The sequence below is a fragment of the Amblyomma maculatum genome, chromosome 5, assembly GCF_055883805.1.
Source record: "Amblyomma maculatum isolate TAMU_Amacu chromosome 5, ASM5588380v1, whole genome shotgun sequence".
Classification (NCBI taxonomy): domain Eukaryota; kingdom Metazoa; phylum Arthropoda; class Arachnida; order Ixodida; family Ixodidae; genus Amblyomma; species Amblyomma maculatum.
In genome coordinates this window covers 127,474,932-127,487,092 of record NC_139348.1, presented here as the reverse complement: position 1 = coordinate 127,487,092, position 12,161 = coordinate 127,474,932, and the positions used below count along the sequence as shown (strand labels likewise).

General features: G+C 41.6%; 1 protein-coding gene across 1 annotated transcript; it reads left to right on the top strand.

Annotated features, from left to right (window-relative positions):
* The first annotated feature begins 292 nt into the window (after positions 1-292).
* On the top strand, positions 293-11,551 carry LOC146189503 (uncharacterized). Its single transcript, XM_084605284.1, has 5 exons — positions 293-478; positions 5,109-5,266; positions 8,077-8,150; positions 10,199-10,282; positions 11,221-11,551. The coding sequence occupies exons 1-5, from the start codon at positions 347-349 to the stop codon at positions 11,352-11,354; spliced, it is 582 nt and encodes a 193-aa protein (XP_084461410.1). The 5' UTR covers positions 293-346; the 3' UTR covers positions 11,355-11,551.
* The last annotated feature ends 610 nt before the right edge of the window (positions 11,552-12,161 follow it).

The window sequence follows — 12,161 nt, the reverse complement described above, 5'->3', positions numbered from 1 at the left end:
AATTTCACTTTTTCGAGAAGCGTAGGTTTCAGTACGCAGAAAATAACATCAAGAATGTTTTGCATACACCAAAACATTTTGTTTGAGATTGAAATACTTATTTAAGCCCAACGTCTGTTGGGTTTAATGCCTATCAAGTCAAAAAAGTAAATACCAAAATTATATCTCCCCGTGGTCAAAAACTTTTGCTCCATGATGGCGCCTGATTTACATGTACAGCTTTAGTTAACATATTTGTTAAAAGGTAAGGCTGTTGCCTGTCTGTTTCACATTGTTTTACAGGAGCGTACTCGAGAGGTTATTGATAGGATTGCTGCGAACTGGTTAACATCTCAGAGAGGCCAATATGGTTGAGCGAGGTTTGAATCCCAGTCTTGCCGTAGTACTTGCTACGGTACTTTTTTCAGCTTTGGTTGGAGGCAGTCAGCAATTTCCCGAAGACAACCCCGAGCTTGGGGTCTACCAAAACGAGGGAGAGGTAAGCCTAATAGTTCTCTGAATGTTTTTAAGTTTTCTTTTTAGGTTTGAAAGATATGGTTCAAAAGATACAGTTTTTTTTTAGTAACGAAATGCGCACAACGAAATGTAGCTGACGTGCAGCGAGTTGCAATAGCAGCACACATTGCGTTATAAATTCGGAGCAAAGGAAAACCTACACGTTACTTGCAGTGAGCACTGAATATTATTCTAAGGTTGGTGCAGTGTCCTTGTTTCCGTCTTATATTGTTCAGGCCAACCTTACGTTTAATGTAGCTAAATTTATACTGCATGTTTACATAGCTCTCATTTTGGGGTTTCTCTCGACAGTGTTAAACATCCTCGCTCCCAATACAGCACCTGGGATTACCCAGGTTCCATGACTTTAGCGCTTAGCAATACAATGCTGTTTTGATAAAGCTCCATGGCTGTAGTGTGAGTCGAAAGACACTCTAAACTGGCGGTTGACGTCGTGCAATAAACCTTCCAATCCTTATTTTGGTTAAGCAGCATAGCTCCCTTTCTTTTAAACCATTTCAACTGCTGTGCATGACGCCTCCTCCTATAACTGCCCAGGTTACGCTCAGGTACTGCGTTGCTAGTGAAGTCCTTGATGGCACCCTGCCGGGGTGGCGCAGAGGTTGCGGCGCTCAGCTACTATGCCCAAGGATGCGAGGTTGAATCCCGGCCTGGGCGGCTGATTTTCGATGGAGGCGAAAAGCAGGGCGCCCGTGTGCTTTGCGATCTCAGTGCACGTTAATTTCCGGCGTCCTCCACTACGGTGTCTCTCATAGCCTGAGTCGCCATAAGCCAACCAACCAAGTCCTTGCTAGTGAGAACCACATGCCTGCACATGCGGCGGTATCTGAGAAACCCTTTTCTTAGGTGTGCTGATCTCCTGGCAATTCATTTACGCTGTTCTTAATGTTCTAGCTTTGTAACCCTTTTCACCAAAAATGCCTTAGCTGCGTATTTTGTGAGGTGTCCTATCACCTGTACGCATATACACGGGCATCCAGACTACACTCCGCTGGCTACGCTAGCTTATGTTTTTTTTTTTTTAAACGACGTGACATGTGGGTGAGTGAGCAGATGACTATTTTTTGTAGTTAAACATCCGAGAACTCAGAATTTATCATATATTTTTCGTTAAACATACCGCCGAGACTCATCAAAACCTTGTCTATGTGTCTGTGTGCGTGTGGGAACTCTATGCTTCTCAAGAGATCAAGCATAGTTCCCCCAGATTCTACTGCTTTTACTTTGCTGGCAGAACAGCTGTCTTCACACCCTTTTTGTTTTTTTTTGTGTGTGCCAAGAACCCTTATCTTGCATGAGGGACTTTATGTACGCAGTTCTGTTTACTTTCACTTTGGACTCTTCCGTAGGACGCCTCTTTATAACCACTTCCACCGCGCTTCAACTGTTGTGGGTTTCCAATATTTCCTCTTCCATCGAAATGTTATCTTATGAGTGCATGTGCTGCCTTCTTGCGCGAGGTTTGTACGTCTGGGCATCCAGCCTTTCCCTACATTTATTATGTTTCGGAGTGAATAGCGAAATCGCATTTTCTCAAAAATGCTTTGTCGGGGTCGATGGCAAATTTCCTCGTACAGATACGTGGACGGCGCTTAGAACACACTGCGTTTACTGGGTTCAAAGTGTACTAGTTTGAAATTACGCTTTTTGGGGTATGAAAAACTTCCTTGCCAGCAATTGTACCTGTGTCGGCGGGCATTGCAACACGGCGGAAAACTTAATTATTAATTTGGTGAGATATATGTTCACTCACCGAACGTTTCATCAGTAACTCTGAGGCATCTTGTTCGAATACTTGCATCCGGTCATCAAAAATACCCTTTTACCTTTTAAAAATGCAAAAATGTAAGTACATGGTGCTGTGGTTCTGAAAAATAGGGGCTAAATTGCGCCATGAGCAGTGCGCATTCGAAACCCTTGCGCTCTGAGCAGTGCCACCGGTGCCCTCATCACATGCCACGTGTGCAATGCCGCCTTCGCTGTCCTGACCCCACTGAAGTGCTCAGCGGTGCTTATTGATCCAAATCATGCCAGCGAGACGGCCAAATCGCACTTGCACACTTTAAGGACAGAAACGGGGGCGGTGCTCAAAGTACGGATTTTTTGAAAGCTTCAGTCGTTTTTCGCAGAGTCTGCCCAACATTTGATAGCCACTTCAACGACGGTAATCGCATTTTTAACTGCTAAAATAAACATCGGTGGGCATACCATGACAAAGACAAATATGAATTGGGTGCACTGGCACTATCGTTCTCGCTTCTCATTAGGTTCTTTTATACAAATTAGCATAAATTCGCAATCTACCATATTATTTGAAAGAACGCTAGACATTGATATAAATGCCAGTTTCAACTTATCTGGCATGAGCGTACCTGTACGGCTTACGAATAGCTTGTGCGGTAGGGCATCTAGGTGTCCCTGTGGATATAGTTCCTATCGCAAAAATTCCACCCATGTTGGCCGCTCCTGCCAAATTAAAATGCCACCAGACATTAGTATGACTCACAATAAACCAAGCCATATGAGCTGGCCTTCGTTGCCTAGGAAAACATATATACAGGTAAAAGAGAGACGAGCGTCTCGTACGGACATAGAGCTTGAAGGCGTAAATGTTGAGTGAATGCTAGAGTGAACGCAGTGAAATGATTACTGCGATTAAATGGTTCACTGGCAGTTTCTATAGGCAATCAGGTGCATAACTTTACATGCCATAAGTGAAGTAATTTGACCAGCCTTATAAATATTAAATGTCCACCAACCCTCTTTGTAATGACAGCCAATAGCCACCTTTAAAATACGAAAAGGCTAATTTTAAGATATATGTTGCGGACTTCATTGAAACACCTGGTACTCTTTTTTCGGCAATAATTCGGCGTAATTGAACGTGTGAAACTACTTATCTAAATTCATTTCCCGAAGGGATGGAGCTCCATTACACGAGATTCTGCTCATTGTGCGGCACTGCCAGCAAAAACTCTCTCCATTTCTTCGTATTCACACTTTTTTCCGAAGTTAGTGGCACGCCTTATGTTAAAACTCCTCTCTGTGTTCTGTAGGAGTTATCGTTGCGCCTGTCGGCAGACCGCTGGGTACTCAGATTCCGCTCGTTTTCCTACGCAAGTAGCACTGCGCTCTTTCCTCAAAACTTGTTCTTCGTGCGTGCGTGTGATGCCTCCTTTCGTGATGGGGTGGACCTCTTGCAAGTCAGTTGTCGCGTCTTTGCAGCTCTGGCAGGACTCTCCAGTTTCGTCAAAGTTCGTCTCTGTTGCCTGGATTCGCACTCGAGAGTTCGTATGGGACGCCTCTGTCTTCATTTATGCGAAGCTTGTGGCTCTCACTTTGTAATTCGTTTAGGCCAATATGAGCTGAGACTTCTTATGTCAAAACTGCTCTATTTGTGTGTGAGAAATTGTCTGCATCCAGTGAGTGTCCCTTTACCATAGTTCGTCACATTTACTGGCTTGATTACGATATTTCCTACCGCTGTGTATTAGCATAATAAGCTTTCTCTCAACACAGATGGCACGCTTGGGCCATGAGCTGGAATACTGTTTTTCGCAGTACCCGTTGAGTGGTCTTTGTGTGTTTGCGAAATATCTTCCAAGGAGGGCACCACTAGGTGCCTACCTCGTTTCGCACTCCTAATATTAGGAACGCAACGTTCTTCGACACCGCTTGCACTCACTACCAAATCCACAAGGCTGACGTCTGTTAATGGCGTCCATATCATATATTTCAGTCATTATGCCACTCGCTAACAAGCTAAATTTTAATGATGAAGTTTATTTATTTTTCACTACGAAACCTAAAGCTAGCTTTTATGCTGCAAACAGTTTAATAAAAAGAAAAAAATATTCGACGCAGGCAACCCGAATGTGCTCATGGAGAGCGTTCTCAGTGGCATGTTCATCTCAGATCAAAATCGCTTGTAAAATTTGGGAGTCAGGTTTTCCGCACCTCTAAAAATGCAACGCAGCAAGAATATCTGGCCGGCCAATGAACTAAACCCTCTGGCGGGTTCACCTTTCATAGGCTTCGCGGATTACCTGATATTCACTGCTAGAGGAGTGCTTTTGGGAAATATTTTTAATATGAGGACCAGAAACTGATTTTCGACACTTCCTATCCTTCTTCGTACATAGAAACTCGAAACGGGCTGAATTTGCTCTGTACGTGTTCTTCCCCGACTATGCTGCCCATCTTTAGCGCGTTATGTTGTTATAAACTCCTGCACCGTCTTGCGGCATACAGCTTCTTCACGAAGGGAGAAGAACCATTGGCGATAATATTTGATTCCTCCTTATCATAATCCCTTTATGCTGCTCTCTGGTATCATTCATTTACGCTTGACCTACCGCACAGCATTCCAAGTGTACCAAACAAAAAGACTTTTAGGAATTCCTGTGCTACAGTTTCCTATTTAAATGCTTCGGCTACTAACGCCCTGCAAATAACTGTACAGTATTATTCATGCGTATGTTTTTACAGTCGAATATTATTCGGAAGACCCTCTAAAGTGAATACAACTTGTCAAATGTGTTTAAGAGGCTAAATACTGCTGCTAAAAAGGCGTGGTAACAACTTCTTTACAGTACTTATCCCTGGAAGAGGACTGGTATGAAATGTACAGAAATTTCCAGGAGGACCCGTATTTTGGAGGGAAAGCAAAATGCATTGTCGCAACCCAGATAAGCCAATCGGACGATGGATCCGCCACGCTGATTGCAAAATACGATGATGACACTTGTATGTAAGTCTTCGAGCTCAACTTAGCACTCGTAATTTAGTACAAGCAACTCACAATCACCGAGGCCTCCATTCTTATTGAGGTGCTCTCGAAAAACGGGAAGCATTTAAATATATGTCCATATATTAGGCCATCGTTACCATACATGAATGTTTGATTTGGTAAAAACAATCACAATCACTATTTCCAGTTTAATCTCTATTTACGGTGAGGAAATGATAATAAAAATTTAGGAAGGGAGGAACAGGTGTCAGGCTCCGAGTTCAAGGGTATTTATTTATGTTACATTACTGCAGGCGATATTTGGCTAAGTAGGAGGGAGCATTAAATGTAAGCATAATATGTAATAGTGATCAATACGATGCATGGCACGGAAAGAAAGTAAAGTGTATTAACAAGTAGTGCGAAAGCACCAAGATTAGGCATACCTAATTCCGAAAGTGAAGTTTTGGAACATTATGTGAGTCAAAAGCACATCCAAGAAGCTTGATCTCATCGGAAACGGTGTAGGGGTAGAAACTGCAATTTGTATATATTGGTTTTTGAAATAAGCTGATGCAAGCATTATTCCTTAGCATGGCAAATCATTCCTGTCCTGGAGCACCTGAAGATAGCATTAATGGCTCCCGCGATCGCGGCTCCACTTCGGGATTATCGTTGAAATACATACACATTGATGTTTTCACGTTGTGGTGGCAGGAATGCTAGCAGCCAACAAGGAGACTGGAAGTACGCTTAAATATGTCCACTACGTTTTCAGAGCCCAACGCGAGCCACCCGAATGGTTGAGCCTGTTTAAAACATCGGCTACATTGAACAAGTTTTGGTGTGGCGTGAATAAATGTTTGTCAGGTCCCTGCTATAAACATAGCTGGCTGTACTGCGTTTATGTTAAAGCAAGCAATAAAGAAAAAAGGGCTCCGATGGTACAGTGCTTGAGATTCTCCCCTACGGAACTCCAGTACACTAGTCCGAACCCCATTGGTCCGAATTCGGTCCGTTATGAAGATATTTTTAGTGTTGAAAGACCGACACGTGGACTAGGTAGTTAAACACCAAAAATATCAAGTCGCAGTTTGCAGTACGGCGCGAGGAACTTCAACTCTAAAATATCGTTAACCCTAACCCCTAATCTGCGACTTAGGGGGAAGATGAAGCGGCCCTAGGGAATAAAATATCTTCATCCCCACTCGAATGGTGAATGAGAAAAGACGAGGCGGGGCCTCATGAACAGCTCAAGCTCAGAATGTAGCGTGAATATTTACAATAGCAGCAGCAGGGACGAATATATACATGTAAAAAACTAGACAAAATCACCGTAGGTAAATTAGGGAACTACATCAAACCACATTAAAATAAAAAATTCGTAATTTGAAGGAAAAAAAAATTACAAGGGTTCAACGCTGCTGAACCAAATATTGAGCGAAAGCATTAGCTACGGGTGACCAAGCGTTCTTCTTCATCTCTTTTTCTTCTTACCCAGCCCACATATAAAGCCCCGCTTTCACCAAGCCGTATGAACGTGCCTTAGTGGCCTATAGGGGTAACGTGAATGCCAGGGTCCTAGCAGGCTGATTCTGACATAATCATCCCATGTGAAAAAAGAGACCCAAGTTGGCAGCTCCTGCCGACCGCTTGAGTTGGTAGCCCAGCTCTCACCTTAGTGTCACGTGGCGTGTGACGTCACAGCGTCATGCGGGTAAGACGTGGCTACCGGCCGCGCTACGCTGACGGCTCGAAACAGAGTAGTATTGCTTTCACAATAAAAGAAAATGCAATTTTCAACAGGTAATAATCGTAATTTATGAATGAGGTGCCACTATTCATGCGCACACTCCCACACACCCTTAGTGCGTGGGTGCAGCGGTTCCGGTCTCAAGGTAGATGCCCTCGACTTGCGTGGCAAGCTTAGCCGGAAGTTAGCTGCCTTGTATTGACAGAAGGGGTTGGCCGCTGTTACTGCTGTTACGGCTGAAACTGATTGATTGATTGATTTATAGGAAGGGAAAGGCGTGGTAACTGTTTCACTTGTTTTCTGTGGACACCTCAACCGCGCCATAAAGGAAGGGATGAATGTGGGAGTGAAACCGTAACAGCAGTCACCGAACAGCGAGACCAGCCAGGCGCGCGAACAGGCGAAGATCACGCGGATCGTGCGCCAACCCGTCTGTTGTTACATTGTAAACTGATAGATAAATAAATAAATAAATAAATAAATAAATAAATAAATAAATAAATAAATAAATAAATAAATAAATAAACTTGCTGGCCTTTCTGCTATCGGTAAACAAGGTCATGTATTTTTTTACGAATTACGTCGTTCTGAAAATCGGGTGAACGAATTTTTAGATGAAAACTGGGCAGGTTCCAAGCGGGGGCTGTAAGGAGGATGAGAAAGTTTACCGGAATAAAATTGGAAAATCGCGTATTTTTTTTACGAACTGCTCTAAGGACGGCCGCGGTCTCACGCGTGTTGGCGCGGTGAAGAAAAAAAAAAAAGATTGTAGAAAAACCAAAGCCGCTATATAGCGGCTTTGGTTTGGCTTGGCAAAACTTTATTTCCCACAGTAGGGGTCCTGTAGGACACTCGGCTAGGCGCCAGGTGTCGGTGTCGGAAAGCTGGGAAGTTTATATCTCGGTAGGAAGTACTTTATGCCTGGCATACATGTAGCTGCTGCATTTTTAAAACACACATATTTTGCATTAGTTTTGGTTGGAAAATTTACGAGGCGTTAGTTTTGCAAACTGCGTCGTAATTACGAGGCAATTGTTTGTGGCTGATTAGATATGTTTCGTCAAAATATATTTTTCAGGAAAGTGAGAGGAACGCCGAAGTCATCTCCCGGATATACGGTGAATAACGTCCTTCAAGTAGATTCTCTTGACAGTAAGTTTGACACCGAGTTGTAGGTATTTGATGAATTGTAATTTTTACAATTTGTTGTAGTGTTTTAATCAATTGATTACCTTTTATGCAGTAGCGTTTCAGTAACTATATTACTTGTTTCGGTAATAGATTGCCAGGTATTAATTAGATCGGTGCAAAGGCTACAGGGGCGAAGCTTTTGTGGCGACGTGATTGTTTGGAATTGTTCGGCCGCCCGACAGTGGGCATGTGTGACTGCATATTGCGTACTTCTTCGTGGTCTTCGCTCTTGGTGGACAGCTCAACCAGCTTTTGGGCGAAGAATTCAACCGGCCTTTATATGTTTACGCATGAAAAGCCGCCTTTGATGTTTCAAATAAGACACTTAAAGACAATTATTTTAGCTTTTCAACGGTTGTACCGCGGTACACTTTTTTTTTTTAAGACCGCCGTGCCGTCTAGCACTTACACGTGGAGAGTATGTATACTTATGGTGTCTTGATAAGGAAACGTTAAAATCGTTTCCATCTCAAGGCACCGTCCGCTCCACTGAACCCTGAACTTAAATTTAGTGATGGCATTTAAAAACGTTTAAACTACTCCCGTTAAAAATTATCTTTTTTTAAAGAGTTTAAACAAGCCGCTCTATTTAAATGCAGTTAGATCGAGTTCATCTTATGGCAATAAATCTATTACTAGTACAATTGTAATCGGTTGCTGTATAATTATTAGTTACTTCTTTGGGTGTATAATTGACCTTTGTAATAAGTTACAATCTAGCTGAAGAGTTGGAGCCAGTCATCAGACCTAATTTTCTAGCGCAACGACACAACCTAGCTTTTCTTTACTGAAGAAGCAAATCTGAAATAAACCAGATCTCTGTAATGTTCAGAACATAACGCGTAAATGTCGACAGGTTTTCAAAAAGAAGGTATCATCTCTTCGGTCAGTAAAACCAAATAAAGGCTGTCTACACTCGTATGGAGCAGTCAATGACTTTTTGTCAGATCTTCGTAGTTATGCACGAAATTCAGAGATTCAGCCCACCGGGGTGGCGCAGTGGTTACGGCACTCGACTACTGTTCCCAAGAACGCGGGATCGAATCCCGGCCTCGGCGGCAGCTTTTCGATGGAGGCGAAAAGCAAGGCGCCCGTGTGCTGTGCGATGTCAATGCACGTTAAAGAACCTTGGGTAGTCGAAATTTCCGGAGTCCTTCACTACGGCGTCTCTCATAGCCTGAGTTGCTTTGGGACGTTAAACACCGACAGACCAGCCAGCCAGCCTGCCAGCGCTCGCGAATATGCGGATGAAGAGGGCTGAGCTTTAGATGTTTAGAATGTACGCAAGGAAAGCAACAGCGACATATGGCCCGATAAATTAAAAGGACGCAAATAAATAAAATAAAATAGTGGTATTTTTTCTAGCAACATCCGAAAGTGCTGACAAAGTTAGTCAAGTTTCTAACGTGAGGAAAGACAACAACAAAAAAGCAACATTCCTTTTTTTTTTAATCTAGTGTTGTTGTTTGTATTCGATATCGTGTGCGTCATTGTTTTTTTTTCATTCTATCCTGTATTTATGCATTCAATAATTTGTATCCTGTATAATTTGTTTTATTTGCTGTTATTATTTTATTGTGTGAATTCTGCATTGTAAACATCATTTGCCTTCAAAACCTACAATGCCATGTACCCATGTTCTTTCCTCCCCTCCTTTTTTTTGTTTTTTTTTCCAAGTCTCACTCCCCTCTATAATGCCCACCGGGCCGAGAGGGTAACTGAAATAAATAAATAAATAAATAAATAAATAAATAAATAAATAAATAAATAAATAAATAAATAAATAAATAAATAAATAAATAAATAAATAAATAAATAAATAAATAAATAAACAAATAAATAAATAAATAAATAAATAAATAAATAAATAAATAAATAAATAAATAAATAAATAAATAAATAAATAAATAAATAAATAAATAAGCGAGCCAACAGATTCGCTATTTCCGAATTCTGTTCTAAACATTCCGCTTACCTTTACCAATGAACTTATTTTTATTTTCTTACAGATCCTGGAGTAAGCTTTAACATGACCAATGTATACAAAGACGAGAAACAATGCATGGTAGCGCGCCACAGTTATGCCGACGGAGGTAATATTGCACCTGATCACTTTTGGCTTCCAGTAGGTTGCAAGTCTGTACATAGAGAATTTCGTGGTGTAGTTTTCTGTTTTACTTTCCTTGCCATAACTTCGAGGAGAGCTCCGCATAACTTGCTGCATTACTGACTACATTCTGTGTGAGACAGTTGTTGCTATGCGGTCACAACGCTGCGAGTAGCTCCTCTGAGGTTGCGTTGTAGAGACGCACATTGTGTACACAAATGCGTTACCTTGAATAAAGAATGCAGGCAAACTTACTCATCTGTCGCTGCAGGCAGCAGGGCTTTACGATTCGTTGGGTCAATTTTTGAAGCATATTTGTGAGTATCATCTGTCTTTTTTTGTTTTTTTAATATTTTTCCTCCGCGCTCAAAATTCGCTGCGTAGCCGGTATCACGAATCATTTTCTTCCAAACAATGTGAGAAATTTAGCCTTTTGACATGGCGCAATTTCCAACTAACAGACCCTGACAGTAATAAGCAAGCTTCAATAGGTGCAAACACAGCAGAAGCCGCTGAACAATCGTGTGAACGAATAACGTGACAACGTGTAAGCACGCCAGGGCGGCCGGCAGTGCAATAATTATTTTCCTAAATTATTTGACGCACTTTGCAAATCCAAGCATATTATACAGTGTGGCTTCTTATATTAAAAAACCGAGAATTGGGTGAGTAATAGTCCTAATTGACTGCCTCGCAGCAAAAAAGAAAACCACAAAGTTTTGAGATGTTTCATTGCGGTCTCAAGACAACAGCCTAGTTGTTACGGGGCGGGACATTAACTTTTAAAGTACAAGTGGGCTGTCAGTTTAGCTGCAGTAAACCTCCACCGTCATTCAATCCTGGCGAAGCATATCACTCGACTTGACGTAAGGAACAGCGTTAAAGTTTTGATGTGTCTGATAAAGTTGTTCGCTTCATACGCAGGCAAAGGATGCAGCCTTTGGCGGCCGGAGAGCGCCATTGGCAAAGGGGATTCATGCTGCGACTTTATCTTCGACTTGGTCTGCGGCACTTCAAAGAAATATCAAATTTACAATGACTGCCTAACCGGGAATTAAGACCAAACATCGAAACGCTCGTTGCCTACTTTGTACATGCAGCTGAGAATGCAACTACAAACTCACCCCCACGGTGACCTACGAGGGGAATAAATATCTTTCATGCTTAACTTCATAGGAATGTCACTCACTAGGACTGTGGCCAATATCAACACAAGCTCTCGTCTACAAACCTACACCAGAGGGTGACACTCCACAATAAGACTGATTCCTGTTCCTATTTAATGAAATATGGTGCTTTCTTTGTATTTGTTTTGATGCATATTCCTTAAGGGAAAGCCCTAAGCACTTCTACAGAATACAAAAATGCATTGAGATTGATATTTTTTCAAATTTTCTCGTTCATATTACGCAACACTATTATTGCGTAATATTTATAAAGTACTAAGGGTTGTTTTTAGCTGATTTTGATACAAATCGAAGTTAGAGTAGGTTTATAATTCTAATCAATGTTGTCCATTTTAAATATTTTTCAAATTTGGCAGACTTTAAGATACTGTGTCGAAATAACGGAAACTCTAGAGCTTCACATTTTTCCATAAATAAAGAACAAGGCCAGGATAATATATACAAAATGTTTCAGCGGCAACCCTTTATTGAGTCGTGCCAGAATGTAGGACTAAATATTGGCAATTTTCAGGGCAAGTGGTAGGTTTGATATTTATTTGTTTATTTTAAACAATCTAATGGAACACTTTTTTATTTCATAATATTTCTGAGGTACTGAGAATTCCTAAGAGGGATTTTATTATTCATCAAATATGTTGTTTTAAACTCGAATCAAAATTACCCCTTTTAACAATCAAT